This window comes from Oncorhynchus nerka, linkage group LG28, assembly GCF_034236695.1.
Source record: "Oncorhynchus nerka isolate Pitt River linkage group LG28, Oner_Uvic_2.0, whole genome shotgun sequence".
Lineage (NCBI taxonomy): Eukaryota > Metazoa > Chordata > Actinopteri > Salmoniformes > Salmonidae > Oncorhynchus > Oncorhynchus nerka.
In genome coordinates this window covers 48,275,052-48,299,257 of record NC_088423.1, presented here as the reverse complement: position 1 = coordinate 48,299,257, position 24,206 = coordinate 48,275,052, and the positions used below count along the sequence as shown (strand labels likewise).

Sequence of the window (24,206 nt, the reverse complement as noted above, 5' to 3'; positions counted from 1 at the left end):
ACAAACACGCCCCCAAAAAGAAAATGAGACTTAAAAACAGGTTCAGCCCCTGGTTCAACCGTGATCTTGCAGAGTTACTCCACCTCAAGAATTGCATTTGGCGTAAGGCTCGGCACACGCAAGCTGACTGGCTATCGTTCAAACAAATGAGTAATAAGTGCACTCAGGCTATTCGGACGGCCAAGGTTAGTTACTTTAAGGAGCAGTTCTCTCTCTGTGGGTCTAACTCCAAGAAGTTCTGGAAAACGGTTAAAGACCTGGAGAATAATCCCTCCTCCTCACAGCTGTCCATGTCCCTTAATGTTGATGATGTGGTCGTTACTGACAAGAAGCACATGGTTGAGCTCTTTAATCACCACTTCATTAACTTCTTAGGGATATCCCCCTAACATAACACATCTAACTGCCTATGCTCAGGCCCTGAAGCAAGGATAAGCATATTCTTGGTACCATTTGAAAGGAAACACTTTGAAGTTTGTGGAAATGTGAATTGAATGTAGGAGAATATAACACAATAGATCTGGTAGAAGAAAATACAAAGAAAAAAAGTTTTTTTTTTTTTACCACCATCTTTGAAATACAAGAGAAAGGTCCCAGTTCTAGCCATCACTCTGGTTATACCAATGTAATTCCAATGTTGTCCACAAGATGGCAGCAGTGTATGTGCAAAGTACCAGACAGATAACTTGAAGTGTGAGCGAACTACACGACATTTAATGTGAAGTCACCCAGGTACATGTAGGCAAATCGTGACGGAGACGGTTGCATTCATATTAAATTTTTCTTCAAGAATATCGTCAAATCTGTATACTTGGACTTTGATTTAGCTTTCCCAGTATTAGTAGCCATATTATAAGTTCAACATTTGCAAAACAACCAGTTTTCATAACTCTGAATATTCTTATAATTTTTGTCCAAAAGGAAAAAGCATACTGTTGCAAAAGGTTAGCACCTACATTTTGCGACAGACACTCCAGTATAGCCCAGCACAATGGCTTTCTACCTAGCTTTGTTTGACCCCGATTGGTGCTTATTTGATAAAGATACAGTCGTTCAAGTGAAGACCACCCGCGTTATCGGAGTGCCATGAAGGTGTCGCTCTCTGACTAAATATGGTGTCCTATAGGATATACTACACCCCTAATGATATAGTGAAGTCTTTTTACGTTCTAGGATCTCTGAGGAATACATTCGATTGTGATTTGACTCGTTGAAACAAAGTTAACTTCTTGCGTCGAGCAATCCCGTATCCTGGAGCGTAATTATAGCCTCAAGCTCATTACCATAACGCAACTATTCATGAAAATCACAAATGAAATGAAAGAAATATATTCACTCACAAGCTTAGCCTTTTGTTAACAACACTGTCATCTCAGATTTTCAAAAAATGCTTTTCAACCATAGCTACACAAGCATTTGTGTAAGAGTATTGATAGCTAGCATAGCATTAAGCCTAGCATTCAGCAGGCAACATTTTCACAAAAACAAGAAAAGCATTCAAATAAAATAATTTACCTTTGAAGAACTTCGGATGTTTTCAATGAGGAGACTCTCAGTTAGATAGCAAATGTTCAGTTTTTCCAAAAAGATTATTTGTGTAGGAGAAATCGCTCCGTTTTGTTCATCACGTTTGGCTAAGAAAACCCCCCGAAAATTCAGTCATTACAACGCCAAACTTTTTTCCAAATTAACTCCATAATATCGAAAGAAACATGGCAAACGTTGTTTAGAATCAATCCTCAAGGTGTTTTTCACATATCTATTCGATGATAAATCATTTGTGGCAGTTGGGTTTCTCCTCTGAAGCAAATGGAAAAATACACGCAGCTGGAGATTACGCAATAATTTTGACGGAGGACACCAAGTGGGCACCTGGTAAATGTAGTCTCTTATGGTCAATCTTCCAATGATATGCCTACAAATACGTCACAATGCTGCAGACACCTTGGGGAAACGACAAAGTGTAGGCTCATTCCTGGCGCATTCACGGCCATATAAGGAGACACTGGAACACAGCGCCTTCAAAATCTGGGGCATTTCCTGTTTTAAATTTAATCTTGGTTTCGCCTGTAGCATCAGTTCTGTGGCACTCACAGATAATATCTTTGCAGTTTTGGAAACGTCAGAGTGTTTTCTTTCCAAAGCTGTCAATTATATGCATAGTCGAGCATCTTTTCGTGACAAAATATCTTGTTTAAAACGGGAAAGTTTTTTTATCCAAAAATTAAAAGAGCGCCCCCTATATCGAAGAAGTTAAAGATTAGATTTTTACAGATTCCTTTCTTTGCAAATTGAACGAGTGGAAATACAAAATCGATCATGCATGCTATATATTTTTAGGATATGAAAAATGATTTTATCTAACAAAACAACACTATCTAACAAAACATGTTTTCTCTGGGACCCTTTGGATGATAAATCAGAGCAAGATTTCAGAATGGAAGTACACATTTCACCTTCAGAGGTGAATTTATCAAACCTATCACGGTGAAAAAAAAGTGTTTTGTTGTTGGGAGCTCTCCTCAAACAATTGCATGGTATTTGTTTGCAGTAATAGCTACTGTAAATTGGACAGTGTAGTTATGTTAACAAGAATTTAAGCTTTCAGCCGATATAAAACCCTTACCTGTACCGACATTTGTTGTTTCTCTCAAATCTGCCATCTTGACATGAGGCGCTGCATGATTTAATGTTGATGATGTGGTTGCTACTGACAATAAGCACATGGCTGAGCTCTTTAATCACCACGTCATTAAGTCAAGATCCCTATTTGACTCGGCCATGCCTCCTTGCCCGTCCAACATTTCCTCATCTCCCACCCCTTCTAATGCAACTATCCCCGATGCTTCTCCCTCTTTTTTCCCCTGCCCCGCTAAAAGTTTCTCCCTGCAGGCAGTCACTGAGTCCGAGGTGCTAAAAGAGCTCCTTAGACTTGACCCCCACAAAACATATGGGTTAGATGGTTTAGACCCTTTCTTCTTTAAGGTTGCTGCCCATATCATCTCCAACCTTTTTTAACCTGTCTCTCCTTTCTGGGGAGGTTCCCATTGCTTGGAAGGCAGCCACAGTTTGTCCTTTATTTAAAGGGGGAGATCAAGCTGATCCTAACTGTTATAGGTAGACCATTCCATTCTTGTGGGCCGGCTAAGGAGTATTGGTGTCTCTGAGGGCTCTTTGGCCTGGTTTGCTAACAACCTCAGAGTGCAGTGTATAAAGTCAGAAAATCCGCTGTCTCAGCCACTGCCTGTCACCAAGGGAGTACCCCAAGGCTCAATTCTAGGCCCCATACTCTTCTCAATTTGCATCAACAACATAGCTCAGGCAGTAGGAAGCTCTCTCATCCATCTGTATGCAGATGATACAGTCTTATACTCAGCTGGCCCCTTCCCGGATTTTGTGTTAAATGCTTATTTATTTAATTTCTTAGTGTCTAACAAGCTTTCTCTACCCTTAACCTTGTTCTGAACACCTCCAAAACAAAGGTCATGTGGTTTGGTAAGAAGAATGCCCCTCTTCCCATATGTGTTATTACTACCTCTGAGGGTAAGAGTGTCATAAAAGTACTTGGGAGTATGGCTAGATGGTGCACTGTCCTTCTCTCAGCACATATCAAAGCTGCAGGCTAAAGTTAAATCTAGATTTGGTTTCCTCTATTGTAATGGCTCCTCTTTCACCCCAGCTGCCAAACTAACCCTGATTCATATGACCATCCTACCCATGCTAGATTACGGATCCATCATTTATAGACCGGCAGGTAAGGGTGCTCTTGAGTGGCTAGATGTTCTTTACCATTGGACCATCAGATTTGCCACCAATGCTCCTTATAGGACACATCACTGCACTCTATACTCCTCTGTAAACTGGTCATCTCTGTATACCCGTCGCAAGACCCACTGGTTGATGCTTATTTATAAAACCCTCTTAGGCCTCACTCCCCCCATCTGAGATACCTACTGCAGCCCTCATCCTCCACATACAACACCCGTTCTTCCAGTCACATTCTGTTGAAGGTCCCCAAAGCACACACATCCTTGGGTCGCTCATCTTTTCAGTTCGCTGCATCTAGCAACTGGAACGAGCTGCAACAAACACTCAAACTGGACAGTTTCATCTCAATATCTTCATTCAAAGACTCAATCATGGACACTTACTTACAGTTGTGGCTGCTTTGTGTGATGTATTGTCGTCGTCTCTACCTTCTTGACCTTTGTGCTGTTGACTGCCCAGTAATGTTTGTACCATGTTTTGTGCTTCTACCATGTTGTGTTGCTACCATGCTGTGTTGTCATGTGTTGCTGCCTTGCTATGTTGTTGTCTTAGGTCTCTCTTTATGTAGTGTTGGGTTGTCTCGTTGTGATATTTGTTTTGTCCTATATTTGTGTTTTATTTATTTATTTATTTTTTAATCCCAGGCCCCCGTCCCCCGCAGGAGGCCTTTTGGTAGGCCGTCATTGTAAATAATAATTTGTTCTTTAACTGACTTGCCTAGTTAAATAAAGGTTAAACAAAAGAAATCAAAAAATGCTAATGACTGGATGTTACAGTAATGAGGCTTTCCTCCCATACCCCCTGTCCTGCTCTTGACATTTCACGTTTACTTTTCTCCACTTTGTCCACGGAACGTCTAGTTTTAATGAGCACAACATGATGAGGATCGGAGACTGTTTGTGGCTTGTTTTCCATGCCACACTGGAAATACTGTAATGGAGGGCAGTAACATCAGCCATTATGAAAAGGCATTGTCTCATGCCATGGTGTACTGGATATCATTGCATACTAATGTGTGCGTGTCTGTGTGTGTCTGTGTGTGTCTGTGCGTGTCTGTGCGTGTCTGTGCGTGTCTGTGTGTGTCTGCGTGTCTGTGTGTGTCTGTGCTTACTTGCTTTATGTGAGTCTGGTTCCAGTCCTAAGTTAGTTGGTAGCTCACTCTCTGTTCTTCTGTCCTTGTCTCCCCTGCAGGTGTGCATCGTGCAGAAGAGGGACACAGAGAAGATGTACGCCATGAAGTACATGAACAAACAGCAGTGCATAGAGAGAGACGAGGTCCGAAACGTCTTTAGAGAGCTAGAGATTCTACAGGAAATAGAACATGTTTTTTTAGTAAACCTCTGGTGACTATCCTGTGTTTTTTTCACTTTCGCTACTGTTTGTACATTCTGCATGCCTCGGCTGGTACCCTGTGTGTGTGCGTGTGTGTGTGCGTGTGTGTGTGCGCGTGCGCGTGTGCGTGTGTGTGTGTGTGCGTGTTCTCTGTTGGGGGTGGATGCATGTTTTAACCCTCAATTGGACAATGAGATGAGAACATTTAATTGAAGGGAAACAACAGCTGTGGTCTGTGTCTCAAATGACACCATATTTATAGTGCACTACTTTCGACCACAGCCTTTTGATAAGTCGATGCCTGCCGACTGTGCCAGTTTTAAACGGACCCTGAAAGTGGTGATGCGGCTCTGGTCAAAAGTAGTGCACTAATACAGGGAACATGAGATTTGACCAGATTATTTTCATTCAGATCCATGCGCCCATTGCACCACACATTTCTTAATTGCTGTAATGTAAAGTAAGTTGACCCAATACTTTCCCCTCAGGAGTATATCTGGGTGATGTAGGGGGCCAGCTTCATTATTCAACTGTCTCCGTGTCTCTGCAGCACATATTCTAAATGTAATTGGGAAGCTAGCACAGTGTTTACAGCATATTACACCAAAGCACTTTGCTCCTGTTTAATTGGTAGAATGATATTGCACACGGTGGTAATATCCTCTGAGTAATTGATACAGGGAGCATCAGTCATTTCATACAGACCCTTTTATCACCGAGCACCAAGACAAAAGTACACCCGCACACACTGCAGCTTTATTACTCTAAGTCTTATATGCATGTTAGTTTTTACCCAAAGTTGGCGGATGATTAAAGTTTTAACACTGGAATGTTGTTGTTGTTTTTTCTCTCAGAGAGAAGCTTCCAAACGAAAATAAACAGAGGGCTTTTTAATGAGGTGGTGGTAGTAGTAGTAGGGTCTGTGTGTGTTTAAAAAAAATATATATATATATATAATTCCCTCAAGGAGTGTACAGCCCTATCCTTGTTCTAGTTTCCCAGCTTTTCTCTGATTGGCTCTGCTCAGCTCTGTATCTGTGCATCTATGGCACATCAAAAGCCCCATTAGCGACAAAGACACAGCAGCGTTATGAGTAGGCAGGAATTATAGTGCTCCTTAGATCGCACCTCAGCTTCCTGCGATTCAAGTCAACTTCAGAGGGAAACTGGGTAAGTGGTCAGCCCATCTCAAATTACGCTGGAACAAAACAACAACAACAAGGCATGCCAGAGTGGCGTGGAATTGGTTCCATCCCCCTCAGCCAGTATACGCTTTTTTTTAATAGAAAGTTTGAGTTATTATGTATCCCTTTTGCCGGTGAATATTTTGTTTGGATAATTGATCCATTGTTTTGAACTCCTCTCCTAAAACACAGGCTATCAAATCTGCATTACAAAGACCATCAATGCATGGGGCGGGGGGTTGATAGGAAGGCACACCCGCAACCGTCGCCATCAAACTGTTCAGATTTAGCCAAACAAAGGTAGAAAGCTGGCAAAACCCACATGGAGACGGCCTGCCTGTCAGGCAGCACAGCTGTTCCCGTCTGTCGACTCGAGGGGAAAAAAACGATAGTATGTTTTTTCCAAAGTTGATTTGCTTTTTGAAACCCACGGACCCCAAACCTGAGCAGCTGTCGGAACCGTAATACTGGCCAGCCTGGTCCCCTGCCAAGCCACCAGAGAACGAACGGCAGAGTTTCTAAAAATAACTTTGTACAGAGTGTATCAATCACACTAGCCTCATTGTGTATTGCTCCTGCAGATGAAGGCTCTCACTGACCAGACTCCTTTTGTTGGTAGATTCGGCCTTGCTGTTGAAGTTGACATCTGATGTCCTGCTGAGCCTATCATGATTACTCAGTGAAAAAATTGAATGAGTAAAGGTTCTGACTTTTCTCCTCAAACCAGAGAAAGAGAGCTCAGCACGGAGACAAAGGAATTCACTGTTTATTTTCCTGCTTAGACAGGGAACTGTCTCCTTCATGAACTTGTTCTTACTTTCAATCAAGCAGGTGATGAGTTCCTAATATGGATGTCATCACAATATTTGGTGATACTTTTACTACCCTCTTTACAGTGTAAGGGTCTTTAATTAGTACTGTTCGTGGGTATGCTGCTGCACAAAGTCTTTGCTGACTTGCAGAACATTGGCAGTGTCCATGGGCATGCACTGTGTTATGTGTTCTGGCTGTAGGAGTTTGCCCAATGAGGTGTTCCATTATTGATGGACTAAAGATGGGCCAACCAGTGTTTCTGGGAACTGCAGTGCCTATATTCCCCAAAGTAAACATCAAAGGCTGCCACTCATCAGAACGCCAACTTTGATTAAGTTTAGGAGGAGTTGGTTCCTAGACACAAGACACAGAAAGAGAGGGGGAGAGCGGAAGCTTGGGAGAAACAGCCATCTCGTAAAGTAACGATTCTTGAAATCACAACGAATGGGAGAGGGGGGGGGGTAGAGAGGTGGGGGTAAAAGGTGTTAAGAAGGGATTTGGGCATTGTTTGGTTTGTCAAAACAGAGTTTCACCATCTACGACGCATTGGATTTGCTTCCTTCTCTCTATCTCACACACACACACCATTTTGAAGCCTAGGTTTGCTTTCATTATGATGTCCTGAATTCTGTTTGCTTTTCTTTTGAAAAAGCTCCATCCATTGCTTCAGAGAGAATTCATTAGAGGGAACCTGGGCACCGAATCCACATCACTAGAACAAGACTGCTTTAAAAGCCTGGAGGACTGTCAAGTTTGCGGCATGCGCTAATTGCCGTGACCATTCACTTGCTGCAGATAGATGCCATATAATGTGTAGGAGTGGGATATACATGTATTCAAATGGTTTAGCCACCTTGAGAGAAAAAAAAATGTGACTATCATCTGCAGCATTCAAGAAATCCACCCAAATCACCCAAGCCATCACGACAGGTGTAGGGGCGCTCTACGTCTCATCCCCCGATCAATTTGTATTTCTAAATTGCCGAGGTCATTTTTCCCTACCCCCGGACGTACAGTATTACATGCATTAAGTGTATGCAGTGAAATTGATCCTGTGCACTTTCCAATGTAAATCATTACCAGGACAAGGTTTTTGCCTTAAGCATTACACTGAAACAAATCTACTCTCAAACACCGTTGGCCAGATTCCCCTGAGATGTGGACGGAGGCAGTGAAAGCTTGAACCAAGTGGAGAAGAAAGTGATGCGAGAGGGAGTTAATGTGTCAGAGCTGAGCACTGTGAGATATTTGGTCGTCTGTGAGCTACAAGGCTTTGGAGACCCTTTTTTAAAAGAGGGTTTTTAAGGCATCGCAGAGGGTGAGTCATCAGTGGGATCCGCCGAGCTGCGTTCTTCCTCCGCTGTCCATCCGTCCTGTCCATCAGAGAGAGTGAGCGACTGAGCGAGAGAGAAAAGTCACTGTGGTGAGAATGGATGCACACCCTGTCCTCCTCCATGTCTATTAAGAATATTGATTCCTTGGCTGAAGAGAACAATGCTCTGGGAGGCGGTGAGACAAATTAGGGCTTTACCCCAAACACAATAGGCATAACAAGCCCTGGGTGGAAGCTCAGGTTCTGTTGACAGCCATAAAAATAACTGAGGGATATTTCATCAGGGGGCTAAGTCCTATTCGATTTCTTCTTCTGCTGTTACAAACGCATTTATACAGCAGTCTTCATTAGATACAGAGCGCCACAGGAGTTAGTCACAGTCACAGGACTCTGTAACTTTCCAAAGCAACCTCGCCATTAAAGTGATGTTCTGTTCTCTCTGCAATTGTAACTTTCCAGAGCCACCATACCGTTTTACGGTCCTGTAGGAGGTCCAAAGTGCACCTTGTGAAATAAGGCCAGTGGAGGTGGGGAGAGGGGTGTGCTGAGGGGACCAGAGGAGGGGGACTAGGCTAGGGACCGCAGAGCGAGAGGCAGCGCTCACTCATTCATTGCATTGTTAAGTGGGATCCTCAGAGGAACCGGATGTGTCTTGTGATCCAGCCCCTTGACCAGCCTGAGCCACGCTGTCTCTATCGCAAGACTATCTAGGCCACAGTCATGAAGCAGACCACATTCAGAGCCCCGCGTCTCTTATTTTTTTTTCTCTCTTCCTTTCTCTCGCTCTCTCTCTAACCCATCTCACCCCCATCTCTCTTTCACCCTCTCTCCCCTCCGTGTCTCTCTCCTCCCTCGCTCTCTCTCATCTAACGCTCTCTCTCTTTCTCTCTCTCTCTCCTTCTCCCTACGCTTCCCTCGGCTCATTTGTCATCATGGCCTGATTATTTCAGCCTGTTTCTCAGACTCTTTCCAGCATGGTAACCTTCCTCTGTACTCTGCTGTCCCAGTCAGTCCAGGCCTGTGTTTGTTCCACATGGCCCCTCTTCTCCTTGGCCCTGCCAGAATTCTCCCAAGGCTCAGGTCTTAGCCAGGTCCCCAATCAACTGTCTTGGTCATATTTGACCCATGACAAGTCCATTCTCAAGCTGTTTCCTCTTATAGCTTTCTCTTTATAGTCTTCTTTTCAGAACTTTAACTTCTGTAATATTGTCAATGAGAGAGGAGATAAAAGGAGGTGTTTGGAGAACTCCGTTTGTCTGGTCACACACATTACAATTCTCTTTCACCAACTTGCTTTCATATCATCCATTTGTTTGAGCTGCTGCCTTGGCCTCTCCTTGAACGATTTTTACAGACATTTTTACAGGGTGCTTGTGTGCTTTGATTTTGAATTCCCCAAACGTAGTGAGACACATGCTGTATTTGCTAAAGCATTCATCCGGAATGTTCTCTCTCTCTCTCTCTCGCTCTCTTCTTCTCTCTCACTTTCTGTCGCTCCCTGTCCTTGGTGTTAAATCTGTATGTGACAAGGCTGTCACTATCCAAGCTTAAATACGGCTCAGATGTCAGCTCCACGTCTGACAGTTTACCTGAAGGGGATGTGAAAACCGTTCTAATCTCAGCCACGGGGGCTCAGGAAACGGGCACTAATACCACTGCTATCACACTGGACGCCACAGAGGGCATTCTCTTCACCATGCTGCTCAGGTTCAGGGCATGACAAGGAGGTGATAAGAAGGTGACAATAACTAAGGGACTTGTGGACAGCAAACTCCATCTCAGCCTGGCCATCTGTTGATGCTGCGTGTGTGTGTGTTTGGAGTGGAGGTTAGGTTAGGTTTGTTAGAAGATCTCCAGTCATCAGACCAAGCTATCGGGACACGTCACCAGGATGTCTACGGATAGATCCTGCATCCGTTTTCTCTTGATCTGAAGGAAGATGGGTGCTTTGGTGGAAATTATTTTGTCATGCTGTTTTTGACCTCAACATTTTACCCCTAGGTCAGTGTTTCCTGAACTTGGTCCTGGGGATCCCAACAGGAGCACGTTTTTGTTTTTGCCCTAGCTCTACACAGATAATTCAAATAATCAAAGATGAATGATGAGTTGATCATTTGAATCAGCTGTGTAGCGCTAGGGCAAAATCCCCAGGACCGAGTTTGGGAAGCACTGCCCTAGACTAGATGATTTCACTGACTTACAATAATAACCTTATACAATGCTGATCACATAAGTTCAATATTGTGTTTAGCATGGATCCCTCACAATCCCTCCTTCTCAGAACTTCTTTTCAACCAATCCCTCTGACAGAAATGGGAAACCCCTGTCAATCATATTTTATTTTATGGGGAATATTCATTGAGGCAGTAGTCTTTTTCAAACTCGGACCATTTTATCAGTTGATCTGTGTGTTCCTTTTGACGTTGGGCTTGACATTGTTGTGAACAGCGTTCGGCGTTGCAAAACCGATGTCCTGTTGAGGATAGGTTGATTTTTCACTTTCTCTGAAACATGGTGCTCCATTTTCTCTGATAAAGAGAGAAGGAAATTGCGCATGGAGAGGGCCAATCAAAATGCGCCCTGAGTGTGAGGGGTTAAGCCTGGTGATATAGAGGTAGGATGAGGAAATCTGCCAAGGTGAAACATATATAATAATGCTGCAATAATCTACCAGGCTTTAATGGGAAAAATAAAGAAATCTCCCTCTATCTCTCGGCTTGAGTGCCTCCGGAAAGCCTTCTCGCTCTCTCTATCTCTCTCTCGCTCTCTCTATCTCTCTCTATCTCTATCTCTCTGTCTTGCTCTCTCGCTCCCTCTGTTGTGACTACTGTGAGATGATTGTGGATTTCTGACATTTTGTGTTTATGTACTGTGTGGTTTGGGTTTCTAGTGTGCCGCTAGGGCTTGGTGTTTTTAGTCGACACCTGTGGGGAGGGGGTGTAGTAGAGTGTCCCAAATCCCACCCAGATTATTTTCTGGACGCGTTTTAATGTGATGTGCTTGATTAGTAAGCCTGATTGACAACGATCTTTAGCCGCCCATCAGCCGTTTTCAATTAAGAGACATCAATCAAAGGCTGTCTCTGTTCTTGCCTTAATTTGGCAATCACTCTCCTGCATTCACACGCTCCAACAAATGTCAGCTCATTTAAGATAACGATCACTCTCAAAGTTATCGCTCCCACTGTGCTTTGTTTTGAGCTTACATGCGAGTACGCACTCACACCAACTCCTGCATACATTAACACATAATAGGCTACAGGCCAGGGCTCTCTAACCCTGTTCCTGGAGAGCTACTCTCCTGTAGGTTTTCGATCCAACCCCACTTGTAACTAACCTGATTTCAGTTTATCAACCGGCTAATTATTAGAATCAGATGCGTTAGATTAGGGTTGGAATGAAAACCTACAGGACGCTAGCTCTCCAGGGACATAGTTGGAGAGCCCTAATCTACGCACATGCAAACTCAGTTCCACACATACATAGTGAGTGTCTTGTGTGAGCTATTCTACGTTTGTGTGTTTTTGCGGTTGGTAGACGCAGGGTTCAGCAGGAGGCATGTGTGTCTTGTTCCCGTGTGTGTGTGTGTGTGTGTCCTTGTTTGTCTGTATCCTGGCCCCAACAGGATGTTGACTGAGCCCTTTGACCTCCGCCTTGTGTCCCAGGTACTCGTTCCAGGACGAGGAGGACATGTTCATGGTGGTGGATCTGCTGCTGGGAGGGGACCTGCGCTACCACCTCCAACAGAACGTCCATTTCAACGAGGACGCTGTCAAACTATACATGTGTGAGATGACCCTGGCACTGGACTACCTGCAGAGCCAGCACATCATCCACAGGTATGGGCAACAACCATAGACACATCTACTGCACTGGGCTACATATAGGCACATCATCCACAGGTATGGGCAACATCCATAGACACATCTACTGCACTGGGCTACATATAGGCACATCATCCACAGGTATGGGCAACAACCATAGACACATCTACTGCACTGGGCTACATATAGGCACATCATCCACAGGTATGGGCAACATCCATAGACACATCTACTGCACTGGGCTACATATAGGCACATCATCCACAGGTATGGGCAACAACCATAGACACATCTACTGCACTGGGCTACATATAGGCACATCATCCACAGGTATGGGCAACATCCATAGACACATCTACTGCACTGGGCTACATATAGGCACATCATCCACAGGTATGGGCAACATCCATAGACACATCTACTGCACTGGGCTACATATAGGCACATCATCCACAGGTATGGGCAACATCCATAGACACAACATCTACTACACTGGGCTACATATAGAATAATGACACCGTTTCTCCAAAACACCCAGCAGGTGATTGCTAACACACAGCTGGCCACCGCCTGCTTTTAGCTGTTTGTCTTCCCTCCCTGACTACGCCTACCCTGGGTGCCACTCCTGGGACTCCTGGCCCTCTCTCTCTCTCTCTCTCTCTCTCTCTCTCCAGAGACCCGACATCCCATCACCTGCATGTCCAGTGGGAGATGAATGGCCTGCTTTAGGGGTTGTAATGATTCATCATCATCCTTTTCTCATCTGTCTTGAGTGTCCCCGGGCAGAGCGCGTAGTCCTGCATCACTCTATTCACTGTCCCAGCTCTGACACCGGCTACATGCTCACCTCACTGCAGTACTTGAGAGCCGCCACTTTTGGTCTGATGATGTAGCCTTTCAGTATGTGGGCTCATTGGAGGAAAAGCCACAGCTTTTAATTGACTAGTATATCACTGGACAGTGGTTTAGTTCTTTTGTATGCTTTTTAAGGCGCTGAGTTCTCTCCATCTGACTTTGAAACTTAAATGGGTTTGGTAGCCTATAGGGTGTGTGTGTCCAACAGTCTGTTGTTTGCGGAACAGAATTGTCTCGATAATCACCTGGGCATTCTCCTTTCATTTTTGCTTCTTTGCACATCTAAACAAAGCTCTGGTATCTATGTTGCTGTAACCATCAATCTTCTTCAGCGTGGGATGACTTGCAGTCGTGAGTGTTTGTTGAAATTGCAGAGTGCAGTAAAAAAAGAAAGTGTCAGTGCTGTAAATGAGAAGTGTTTAGGTCCCTGTAGACCACGAACTCCACTCACTGATGGCCTCAAAATGTTTTAACCTTTTATTCCAAAGCTCGTTTTCAGCAAATCGCTCCTCGAAAGTGCAAAGAACTGTGTGGGTGCTTGCATACTGGTGAGAAGGTGAGTGCGCGTGTGCGTTTGTGCCGTGGAGCGCACACATACACAAAATGATGTCGATCCAACTAGATCATCACACACTTGTCCTTTTCTTGAAACTCGGCAGTTAATTAAAAACACTTTCACCTCGTGAAATTGATAAATGTGCTTCACGATAGGGTTGGCGCTATCCAGATTGCCATACCGCTTCAAAGAATATCATGCCATCGGTAAGCGATATATATATACACGGTATATCGCCCTAGCCTTCTTTGTTATCTAAATACCAATGAAGTCAGTTAAAAAAAAGATTCAGTGAGTTTTACCAAGTCTCTCTGTTTTTATCTCATCCTGGCATCAACTGTTCTGACTTGACACAATTGCGTCTGCTGGAGGAGGCCAAGTCCAATCCCTAGGTATCTGTGGCCATCTCCTGCTCTACAATTTGGTTTCACGCTGTGGGTTTGTGAAAGGAAAATACTATTATTTTGTTGCACCAACTGGGGGAAGAAGTGTCTCCTAGCAACAGTCTGCTGCTGCCATGATGCCCGAGGAATGAAAAATTAGTCCAAGCGAAGAAGTCCCCAAAGAACGCCAGAACATTCCCCCTCTTTTCTTCTTCTTCTGCACCGGAGACAAACTAAAACAGTGGAGAAAAAATGTTCACTTCGCCACTTCTAAAGTGGAGGGCTTTGAGGTGGAATTCCACCTCACGCTTGTCAGTCGTTTGCTGCTGGAGTTTCCATGCTTGGTAAACACGTTTGACTGCTTTGCTAGTCACGTAAAATAGAAAATTGTGTTCAATGAGCAATGCTCTGTCTGGTTTTACATATCAAAATATCCACGGTGGCGGTATGGCAGGGTGGCAGAGCTTTCATACTGGATTTTCTCGCATGGCTATAGGGCAGGAATAGAATACATTTCCATTAAAACTCTTGAGAAATACATCAGTTAGCAAGGGAGATGTACTTTTTGGTATAGTATAGCCTCGGCGCTAACAGGAATGTTACTTCCTTATCGCAAAACCAGAATGAGCTGGTTTTGCGATATCGGGGCTTTCATATTGGAGTTCTTCCTATACATTTCCATTGAAATCTCTTGAGAAATACATCAGTTAGCAATAGAGACTTACCTCTTGCTATAGCATAGCCTTAGTGCACATGCATGTTATAGTAGTGGCATGTATGAGACAAAGACTCTGTGGGCTAAATGGCTTGGGCTTGTGATTACAGTTCCATTTTTCTTCATTTTTTATTTAACCTTTATTTAACTAGGCAAGTCAGTTAAGAACAAATTCTTATTAACAATGACTGCCTACCCCGGCCAAACCCGGACGACGCTGGGCCAATTGTGCGCCGCCCTATGGGACTCCCAATCATGGCCGGATGTGCAGGGTAGCCTAGTGGTTAGAGCGTTGGACTAGTAACCGAAAGCTTGCAAGTTCAAATCCCCGAGCTGACAAGGTACAAATCTGTCGTTCTGCCCCTGAACAGGCAGTTAACCCACTGTTCCTAGGCCGTCATTGAAAATAAGAATTTGTTCTTAACTGACTTGCCTAGTTAAATAAAGGTAAAATAAATAAATAAAAAAGATTCGAACCAGGGACTGTAGTGACGCCACTTGCACTAAGATGCAGTGCCTTAAACCGCTGCGCCACTCGGGAGCCCCATTAAACCTCTTGAGGAATGCACCAGTTAAAAAAAGACCTTGATATATCCTGAAGTGGTCTTGATACATCCTGATATCATGTTAGTGTAGTGTATGAGACTCTCTATGTGGACTAAATGTATTAGTCACACTTGCGTGACAGGCTGCATAATTTAGAAAGTGGTGTGGGCTTTGCTAATTGGCTGTGGGCTGCGCTGGTGGGTAAACACCAAGGTGTTGTTGTTTGTGTTGGGACTCCTCTGCACGGGTGCCTCATGTAATAAGCATGTGTGGAGAAAAGCTGCAAGTGTCTCCAAGGGATTGGATTGGAAATCGCCATGTTCCCGTCTATCCATGTCCAATGTAGTGTTGTAGGGATCGATACATCGGAATACATTTACATATGTAACACACAGCCACATGATGTAAGCATAGAATAAAATATGCCAAGACACACACACATACACACACACACACACACACACACACACACCTACAAGCCTCCAACATGCCGATACACATGTAACACATACAGCTACCCATTCTGTTCCACACACGTGCAAGCACATGCACGTGCGCACTTAGAAACGCACGTTCCGTGACACACGTTTTATATTGACTATAAATAGTTCCATGTTCTTAGACACACTGATTTATCTGTGGTTTCTCTCCCTCTTTCTCTCACAGGGATATCAAACCAGACAACATCTTGTTGGATGAGCAAGGTGAGCCTGCCTCTTCTTAGAGATGACTTTATCCCGTACTCATTACATGTTCGCGACATGTCACAGACAGACCTGTGTACATGTTTTGCCTTCATGTAAACATACTACAGTGCGTTCAGAAAGTATTCACACCTCTTGACTTTTTTCCACTTTTTGAATTTACATTTAAATTGATATTTTGCATTTAGTGACCTACACACAATGCCCAATATGTCAATGTGGAATTGTGTTTTTAGACATTTTTACAAACTGACTAAAAATGAAAAGCTGAAATGTCTTGATTCAATAAGTATTCAACCCTTTTGTTATGGCAAGACACATAACAAGTTGCATTTACTCTGTGCGCAAAAATAGGGTTCATCATGATTTTGAATGACTACCTCATCTCTGTACCCCACACATACATACAGTGGGGCAAAAAAGTATTTAGTCAGCCACCAATTGTGCAAGTTCTCCCACTTAAAAAGATGAGAGAGGTCTGTAATTTTCATCATAGGTACACTTCAACTATGACAGACAAAATGAGAAAATAAAATCCAGAAAATCACATTGTAGGATTTTTTTATGAATGTATTTGCAAATTATGGTGGAAAATAAGTATTTGGTCAATAACAAAAGTTTATCTCAATACTTTGTTATATACCCTTTGTTGGCAATGACAGAGGTCAAACGTTTTCTGTAAGTCTTCACAAGGTTTTCACACACTGTTGCTGGTATTTTGGCCCATTCCTCCATGCAGATCTCTAGAGCAGTGATGTTTTGGGGCTGTTGCTGGGCAACACGGACTTTCAACTCCCTCCAAAGATTTTCTATGGGGTTGAGATCTGGAGACTGGCTAGGCCACTTCAGGACCTTGAAATGCTTCTTAAGAAGCCACTCCTTTGTTGCCCGGGCGGTGTGTTTGGGATCATTGTCATGCTGAAAGACCCAGCCACGTTTCATCTTCAATGCCCTTGCTGATGGAAGGAGGTTTTCACTCAAAATCTCACGATACATGGCCCCATTCATTCTTTCCTTTACACGGATCAGTCGTCCTGGTCCCTTTGCAGAAAAACAGCCCCAAAGCATGATGTTTCCACCCCCATGCTTCACAGTAGGTATGGTGTTCTTTGGATGCAACTCAGCATTCTTTGTCCTCCAAACACGACGGGTTGAGTTTTTGCCAAAAAGTTATATTTTGTTTTCATCTGACCATATGACATTCTCCCAATCTTCTTCTGGATCATCCAAATGCTCTCTAGCAAACTTCAGACGGGCCTGGACATGTACTGGCTTAAGCAGGGGGACACGTATGGCACTGCAGGATTTGAGTCCCTGGCGGCGTAGTGTGTTACTGATGGTAGGCTTTGTTACTTTGGTCCCAGCTCTCTGCAGGTCATTCACTAGGTCCCCCCATGTAGTTCTGGGATTTTTGCTCACCGTTATTGTGATCATTTTGACCCCACGGGGTGAGATCTTGCATGGAGCCCCAGATCAAGGGAGATTATCAGTGGTCTTGTATGTCTTCCATTTCCTAATAATTGCTCCCAGAGTTGATTTCTTCAAACCAAGCTGCTTACCTATTGCAGATTCAGTCTTCCCAGCCTGGTGCAGGTCTACAATTTTGTTTCTGGTGTCCTTTGACAGCTCTTTGGTTTTGGCCATAGTGGAGTTTGGAGTGTGACTGTTTGAGGTTGTGGACAGGTGTCTTTTATACTGATAACAAGTTCAAACAGGTGCCATTAATACAGGTAACGAGTGGAGGACAGAGGAGCCTCTTAAAGAAGAAGTTACAGTTCTGTGAGAGCCAGAAATATTGATTGTTTGTAGGTGACCAAATTCTTATTTTCCACCATAATTTGCAAATAAATTCATTAAAAATCATACAATGTGATTTTCTGGATTTTTTTTCTCATTTTGTCTGTCATAGTTGAAGTGTACCTATGATGAAATTTACAGGCCTCTCATCTTTTTAAGTGGGAGAACTTGCACAATTGGTGGCTGACTAAATACTTTTTTGCCCCACTGTATATAATATATATACATATATAAATTATCTGTAAGGTCCCTGAGTCGAGCAATTTCACAGATTCAACCACAAAGAGCAGGGAGGTTTTCCAATGCTTCGCAAAGAAGGGCACCTATTGGTAGATGGTTAAACATAAAGACAAAGCAGACAGTGAATATCCCTTTGAGCATGGTGAAGTTATTAATTACACTTTGGATGGTGTATCAATACATCCAGTCACTGCAAAGATACAGGTGTCCTACCTAACTCAGTTGCCGGAGAGGAAGTAAACCGCTCAGGGATTTTAAAACAGCTAAGCATTCTATTATTTTGGGGACAGGTGGAAAAGCATTAAACATTTATAGCAATTTAGCTAGCTAGCTTGCAGTTGCTATCTAATTTGTCCTATTTAGCTAACTTGCTGTTGCTACCTAATATGTCCTGGGATATAAACGTAGAGTTGTAATTTTACCTGAAATGCACAAGGTCCTCTACTCCAACAATTAATCCACACATAAAAAGGTCAACCGAATCGTTTCTTGTCATCTCTCCTCCTTCCAGGCTTTTTATCCTTTGGACTTTATATGGCGATTGGAATATAAACGTTCATAGTATTACCATGACAACCGACGTACTCAGTTCGTCTTTCAATCACCCATGTGGGTATAACCAATGAGGAGATGGCACGTGGGTATCTGCTTCTATAAACTAATGAGGAGATGGGAGAGGCAGAACTTGCACTGCGTTTAGCGTCACAAATAGAACTGACTTCTATTTTAGCACTTGGCAACGCAGACGCTAGTTTTTTTACCCCCTTTTTCTCCCCAATTTCGTGGTATCCAATTGTTAGTAGTTACTGTCTTGTCTCATCGCTACAACTCCCACACGGACTCGGGAGAGGCGAAGGTCGAGAGCCATGCGTCCTCCGAAACGCAACCCAACCAAGCCGCACTGCTTCTTAACACAGCGTGCATCCAACCCGGAAGCCAGCCGCACCAATTCACCTTTCAGCAGGAAGAATAACCTACATCACAAGGCCAAATCTACACTGGAGTTGTTTACCAAGAAGACCGTGAATGCTCCTGAGTGGCCAAGTTAGAATTTTGACTTAAATCTGATTGAAAGTCTATGGCAAGACTTGAAAATCGCTATCTAGTCATGATCCCCAACATCGTGACAGAGCTTGAAGAATTTTGAAAAGAATAATCGGCAAATATTGCGCAATCCAGATGTGCAAAACTCTTATGGACTTATCCAAGAAGACTCACTGCTGCAATCATTGCCAAATGTGTTTCTAACGTGTTGACCCAGGGGTTTGAGTACTTATGCAACAGCTATTTTAGTTATTTTGTGTAGATTGTTGACAAAAAATGACAATTTAAATACATTTTAATACCACTTTGTAACACAACACAATGTGAAGAAGTACCAGGAATGCTTTTGCAAGGCACTGTATATGTTTTATTGTCACGTACACCGGATAGGTGCAGTGAAATGTGTTATTTTATAGGGTCAGCCATAGTATTTTGGCACCCCTGGAGAAAATTAGTGTTTAAGTGCCTTGCTCAAGGGCACATCAACAGATTTTTTGCATTAGTAGTGTTCATGGCAGGATTCATAACCCCGTCGCTAGCGGTTATATGTGGTCTGGATTTGGCAGTACTACCACTAGACCAGACTCCGGCACACAAGTCTTGTTGACACACTGAATCATGATTTCATTAAGCTATTTGGGTTTTATTTTTCGTTACAGTTAGTTAGTCAGAGTTAGATGCTGTAGCTTGAAGTTAATTTTGGCTAGTTTTGTTGGAGAAATAAACATGATTTTTGAATTTTATGTATGTAGTGTTAAATATAAGTAGATTGGTTCTGATGCTGCATTCATGAGTGGGAAACTTGGAAAATATAACTAATAACAAATTCTAGTGTTCATAAACCATATTAATAGATTGTTTTTATAAATCATGTTTTATTGTTCCATTTAACTGCCGAAAATGCTGTTGGCAAGGTAATTTCCTTTAATATGTGATGTGAGAGTTCAGCATATGGGAGAAGTCGGAGCTCAGAGATGGTAGACACGTTTCCCACTAACCAATAAAATGAGATGTAATGAATGCAGCATAAGCACGATATCTTCACAGGCCATGCCCACCTGACAGACTTCAACATTGCTACAATAATCAAGGATGGAGAGAGGGCCACTGCCTTAGCTGGAACCAAGCCCTACATGGGTAAGACTCTCACCTGTTATTCCTTCAGCCCTTGGAAACCCTTATCACTGGCCTGGTCCCAGATCTGTTTGTGGCATCTTGCCAACTCCTATGGTCATTGCCACAACTATGACAAGACCAATCTGGGACCCGGAAACCTTATCATTAGCATACGGTGTAAATATCCCATCAGTAAGCTATGGTCTTGACTGGGTGTAGCCTAGCTGTCTGACCCTGTCTGTGTTGTATCCCCTTCAGCACCAGAGATCTTCCAGTCCTTTGTGAGTGGGGGGACGGGTTATGCCTTTGAGGTAGACTGGTGGTCACTAGGCGTGACGGTCTTCGAGGTGCTGCGTGGTTGGGTAAGGAAAGGCCTTATGGGCAGTGAGGCTGTTCTTGAGTTATGACAACTGACGCTTACTGTGTGTGGTTGATACTCATCCTCTTCTCTCTCTCTCTCTCTCTCTCTCTCTCTCTCTCTCTCTCTCTCTCTCTCTCACTGTTTATCTATGCTCCCCCCTATCTCCCTCCCTCTTTTTCTCTCTCTTTCTCTTTCCCTGCCTCTCTCATGCCCCCTTAATCTCTCTATCTTCTCTCCCTCATACCCTCTCTCTCTTTCTCCTTCTGTCAGAGGCCCTATGAAATCCATGCCAGTAACTCAGTGGAGTCTTTAATGCAGCTCTTCAGTACCGTTAGTGTGCAGTACAACACCGCCTGGCCCAAGGACTTGGTCCATCTCATGAGGAAGGTGAGTGGAAAGGGGAGGGGGAAAAGTGGACAGCAGAGGAAAGTTGAGAGGGAAGAGGAGAGTGGAGGGGAGGGAAGATGGACCAGAAGTGGAGAGATGGGCTTCTGTGTGGAGAGTTGCCGGGGGAGAGTGTACAATGGAGTAGAGAGTCGAGGCAGTGGTCAGAAGACAGTGGGAGGCTAATCATAATTGCGGGTGGGGGGGGGGGGGGGGGGGCTTGCAGTAGTGGAGGTGAACGTGGATGGAGGGAGAATGGCCCGAGGGTAAGAATGGGAGAGATTGAGAGAGATAAGGTCAGGGAGGAAAGACTGATGGAGTGGCAGGGAGACGGAGGAGTGAGGGACTTGTCGCTACTCTGTCCATTCAGAGTCAGAGTGGAGGCTCCAGAGCGATGTCATCGGTCTCTTCCGCTCGGCTGCTAGTCTATTACCACCGAGACAGACTTAACCAGCCCTCTGGGAGAAATGACTCGCCGTCGGAATTTCGGGAGTGGGAGAGTTGGGAGAGAGACTGTTGCCATGACAACAGACCACATCCCCAAAATTATTTATCCTAGGTGTATGTTAAGCTGTACCAGGGAGAAGTCAAACAGCTGTTTTCCTCCATTGTAGATACAACACTATTGATACAAGTCACATGTATTTCGTTTCTCCCCTGACAATGATCTCAATCCTTCTCTGATTCCATCTATGCTAATCAGGGTAACATCTTCATTTTGGATTCATAAGGGACCTGATCCTTGTACTGTACGACGGTGGCTGACTTAAGAGCGCCCCCTAATGGTGACACCACCTAGGTTATTGGATCTGATTTTAGCATTCAACTTGTCTTGTCTACAGTAATAAGGTTTTTTTTCACTTCAATACAACTTTATTAATCCCTGAGGGGAATTTAGGAAGGAATGATGTGTATCTCTCTGTAGAGATGATATTCTTTTGAATCTTTAATGGGTCTAAATTAGGTGTGTGTGTGTGTGTGTGTGTGTGTGTGTGTGTGTGTGTGTGTGTGTGTGCACGCCTTCCAGCTGCTGACAGTGAACCCAGAGCATCGTTTCTCCAGCCTGTCTCACATGCAGACGGCTCCCTACCTCTCTGACATCAACTGGGACGCTGTCTACGAGAAGAAGATAGATGCTGGGTTCGTTCCTAATGTAAGTATGGTCCATAAACCTATCACAGAGGAGCATAGAAGTTTCACCTTTTGTGGACCATAAACACGGATTCTCACATAATACAGTATGTGGACACCTGCATGTCGAACATCTCATTCCAAAATCATGGCCATTAATATGTAGTTAACCCCCCCACCCCCAACCCTTTTGCTGCTATAACAGTCTCCACTCTTCTGGGAAGGCTTTCAACTCGTTGTTGGTTTGGTGACTTGCTTCCATTCAGCCACAGGAGCATTAGTGAGGTTGGGCGCTGATGTTGGGCGATTAGGCCTGGCTCGCAGTCAGCGTTCCAATTCATCCCAAAGGTGTTCGATGGGGTTGAGGTCAGGGCTCTGTGCAGGCCAGTCAAGTTCTTCCACTCTGATCTCGACAAACCATTTCTGTATGGACCTTGCTTTGTGCACAGGGGGCATTGTAATGTTGAAACAGGGAAGGGCCTTCCCCAAACTGTTGCCACAAATTTGGACGCACAGAATCGTCTAGAATGTCATTGTGTGCTGTAGCGTTAAGATTTGGCGGTGAGCTTCACTCCAGCTGACGCTTGGCATTGCGCATGGTGATTTTAGGCCATTTCAAGGATACACCTAAGCTCAATTTCGAGTCTCATAGCAAAGGGTCTGAATACTTTATTTATTTTATAAAAACCTGTTTTTGCTTTGTCATTATGGGGTATTATGTGTAGATTGATACGTTTTTTTTATGTAGACAATTTTAGAATTAGGCTGTAACATAACAAAATGTGGAAAAAGGGAAGGGATCTGAATACTTTCTGAATGTACCGTATTTGTCATATGCACAAATACAGTACACAGTACAATGAAATGCTTACTTGCAGGTACACCTGTGTGTGTGTGTGTGCTTGCGTTCGCCCATACGTGTGTGTGTGCCTATATTAGTGTATAGTCATTCATTAGTGTACTGTGTGTCTTGGTTCCACAGAAGGGTCGTCTGCATTGCGACCCAACCTTTGAGCTGGAGGAGATGATACTAGAATCTCGTCCCCTCCACAAGAAGAAGAAAAGACTGGCCAAGAACAGGTCACGGGAAGCCAGCAAGGATTCCCAGTCGGTGAGTGTCACATCACCCAGTCACTACTGACTGTGCCTGGGTCATGTTCATTAGGCACCAAACTGAAGAAAACGGACTGAAACTTGGAGGTTACTACCCGAACTTGTCCAATTAGAAACGTTTATTTTTGTTTTCCGTTGCAAAATGTTTTGCTACGGCATACCCTAAAGAATTCAACCCTTGTAAATAGTGCTTTAACCTGAGGTATTGGACAGTTTGGCAGGTCTTGGTTTACTCAGAGTGCAGGGTGCCTTCTCTAGCCTTCTGTTCCCCAATTGTTATTTTTGTCCCTTCATTTCATGAATATCATCTCTTTGTCTTGAAGGCCGGTTATTTGCTTGCATGATTACAGTATTTTAACAAACCCACTTTATATTATCTTTGATTGTGGCCACAATTTACCATGGATTTTAGACCATCCATATTTATGAGCTGTGCCAGGTTTTCATCCGCCAAGCCTCTCATTACGAGCTCCACATTATTGTTGTCGACTTTCAGTGTTATCGAAGGTGATCTCTGGGCGCTGTAAATGCAGTAAAACTTGTATCTTCTAACAATCTTACTCCAGGCCTTCTAGTGTGTGAGGCGGCTGGGTTATTACCTAGATTATTAAATTATGAAGCCTTCAGTGGTGTTGTGATGCCCCCCAAGTGCTTTTGTAAATATGAACTTCTATTTTTGTCCCGTGCCAAACGTCTAATTTGAGGGAAAGAACACAAACAAATCACCAATCATTATTGAAAGTAGGGAAGAAAGAGGAAGAAGGGGGTGTTTGTAATCTTTCAGGTTTCGTTGGTGATTGTTTGAGGTGAAATGTATCTCCTCGTGCGCCGTTGTCGCCCTATATGTGTGTGTGATGATGATGGCTGTTCCCTGTCCTTACTGCCCTCAGGAGAATGACTACCTACAGGAGTGCCTTGAAGTGGTGCAGTCTGAGTTCATGATCTTCAACCGTGAGAAGTAAGACCACAAACCAAACACTTTGCCTGGGAGACCAATCAAAATACATT

General features: G+C 43.8%; 1 protein-coding gene across 2 annotated transcripts in view; it reads left to right on the top strand.

Moving 5' to 3' along the window:
- Window positions 1-24,206, top strand: part of LOC115113339 (serine/threonine-protein kinase 32C-like) — a 91,979-nt gene that overhangs the window by 62,396 nt on the left and 5,377 nt on the right. For both annotated transcript variants that reach the window (XM_029640869.2, XM_029640870.2), the window contains 9 exons: window positions 4,960-5,111; window positions 12,095-12,268; window positions 15,975-16,012; window positions 20,141-20,230; window positions 20,468-20,571; window positions 20,841-20,957; window positions 21,982-22,107; window positions 23,068-23,196; window positions 24,089-24,156. In XM_029640869.2, coding sequence (XP_029496729.1) covers window positions 4,960-5,111; window positions 12,095-12,268; window positions 15,975-16,012; window positions 20,141-20,230; window positions 20,468-20,571; window positions 20,841-20,957; window positions 21,982-22,107; window positions 23,068-23,196; window positions 24,089-24,156 — 998 coding nt within the window. The remainder of the gene's footprint in view (window positions 1-4,959; window positions 5,112-12,094; window positions 12,269-15,974; window positions 16,013-20,140; window positions 20,231-20,467; window positions 20,572-20,840; window positions 20,958-21,981; window positions 22,108-23,067; window positions 23,197-24,088; window positions 24,157-24,206) is intronic.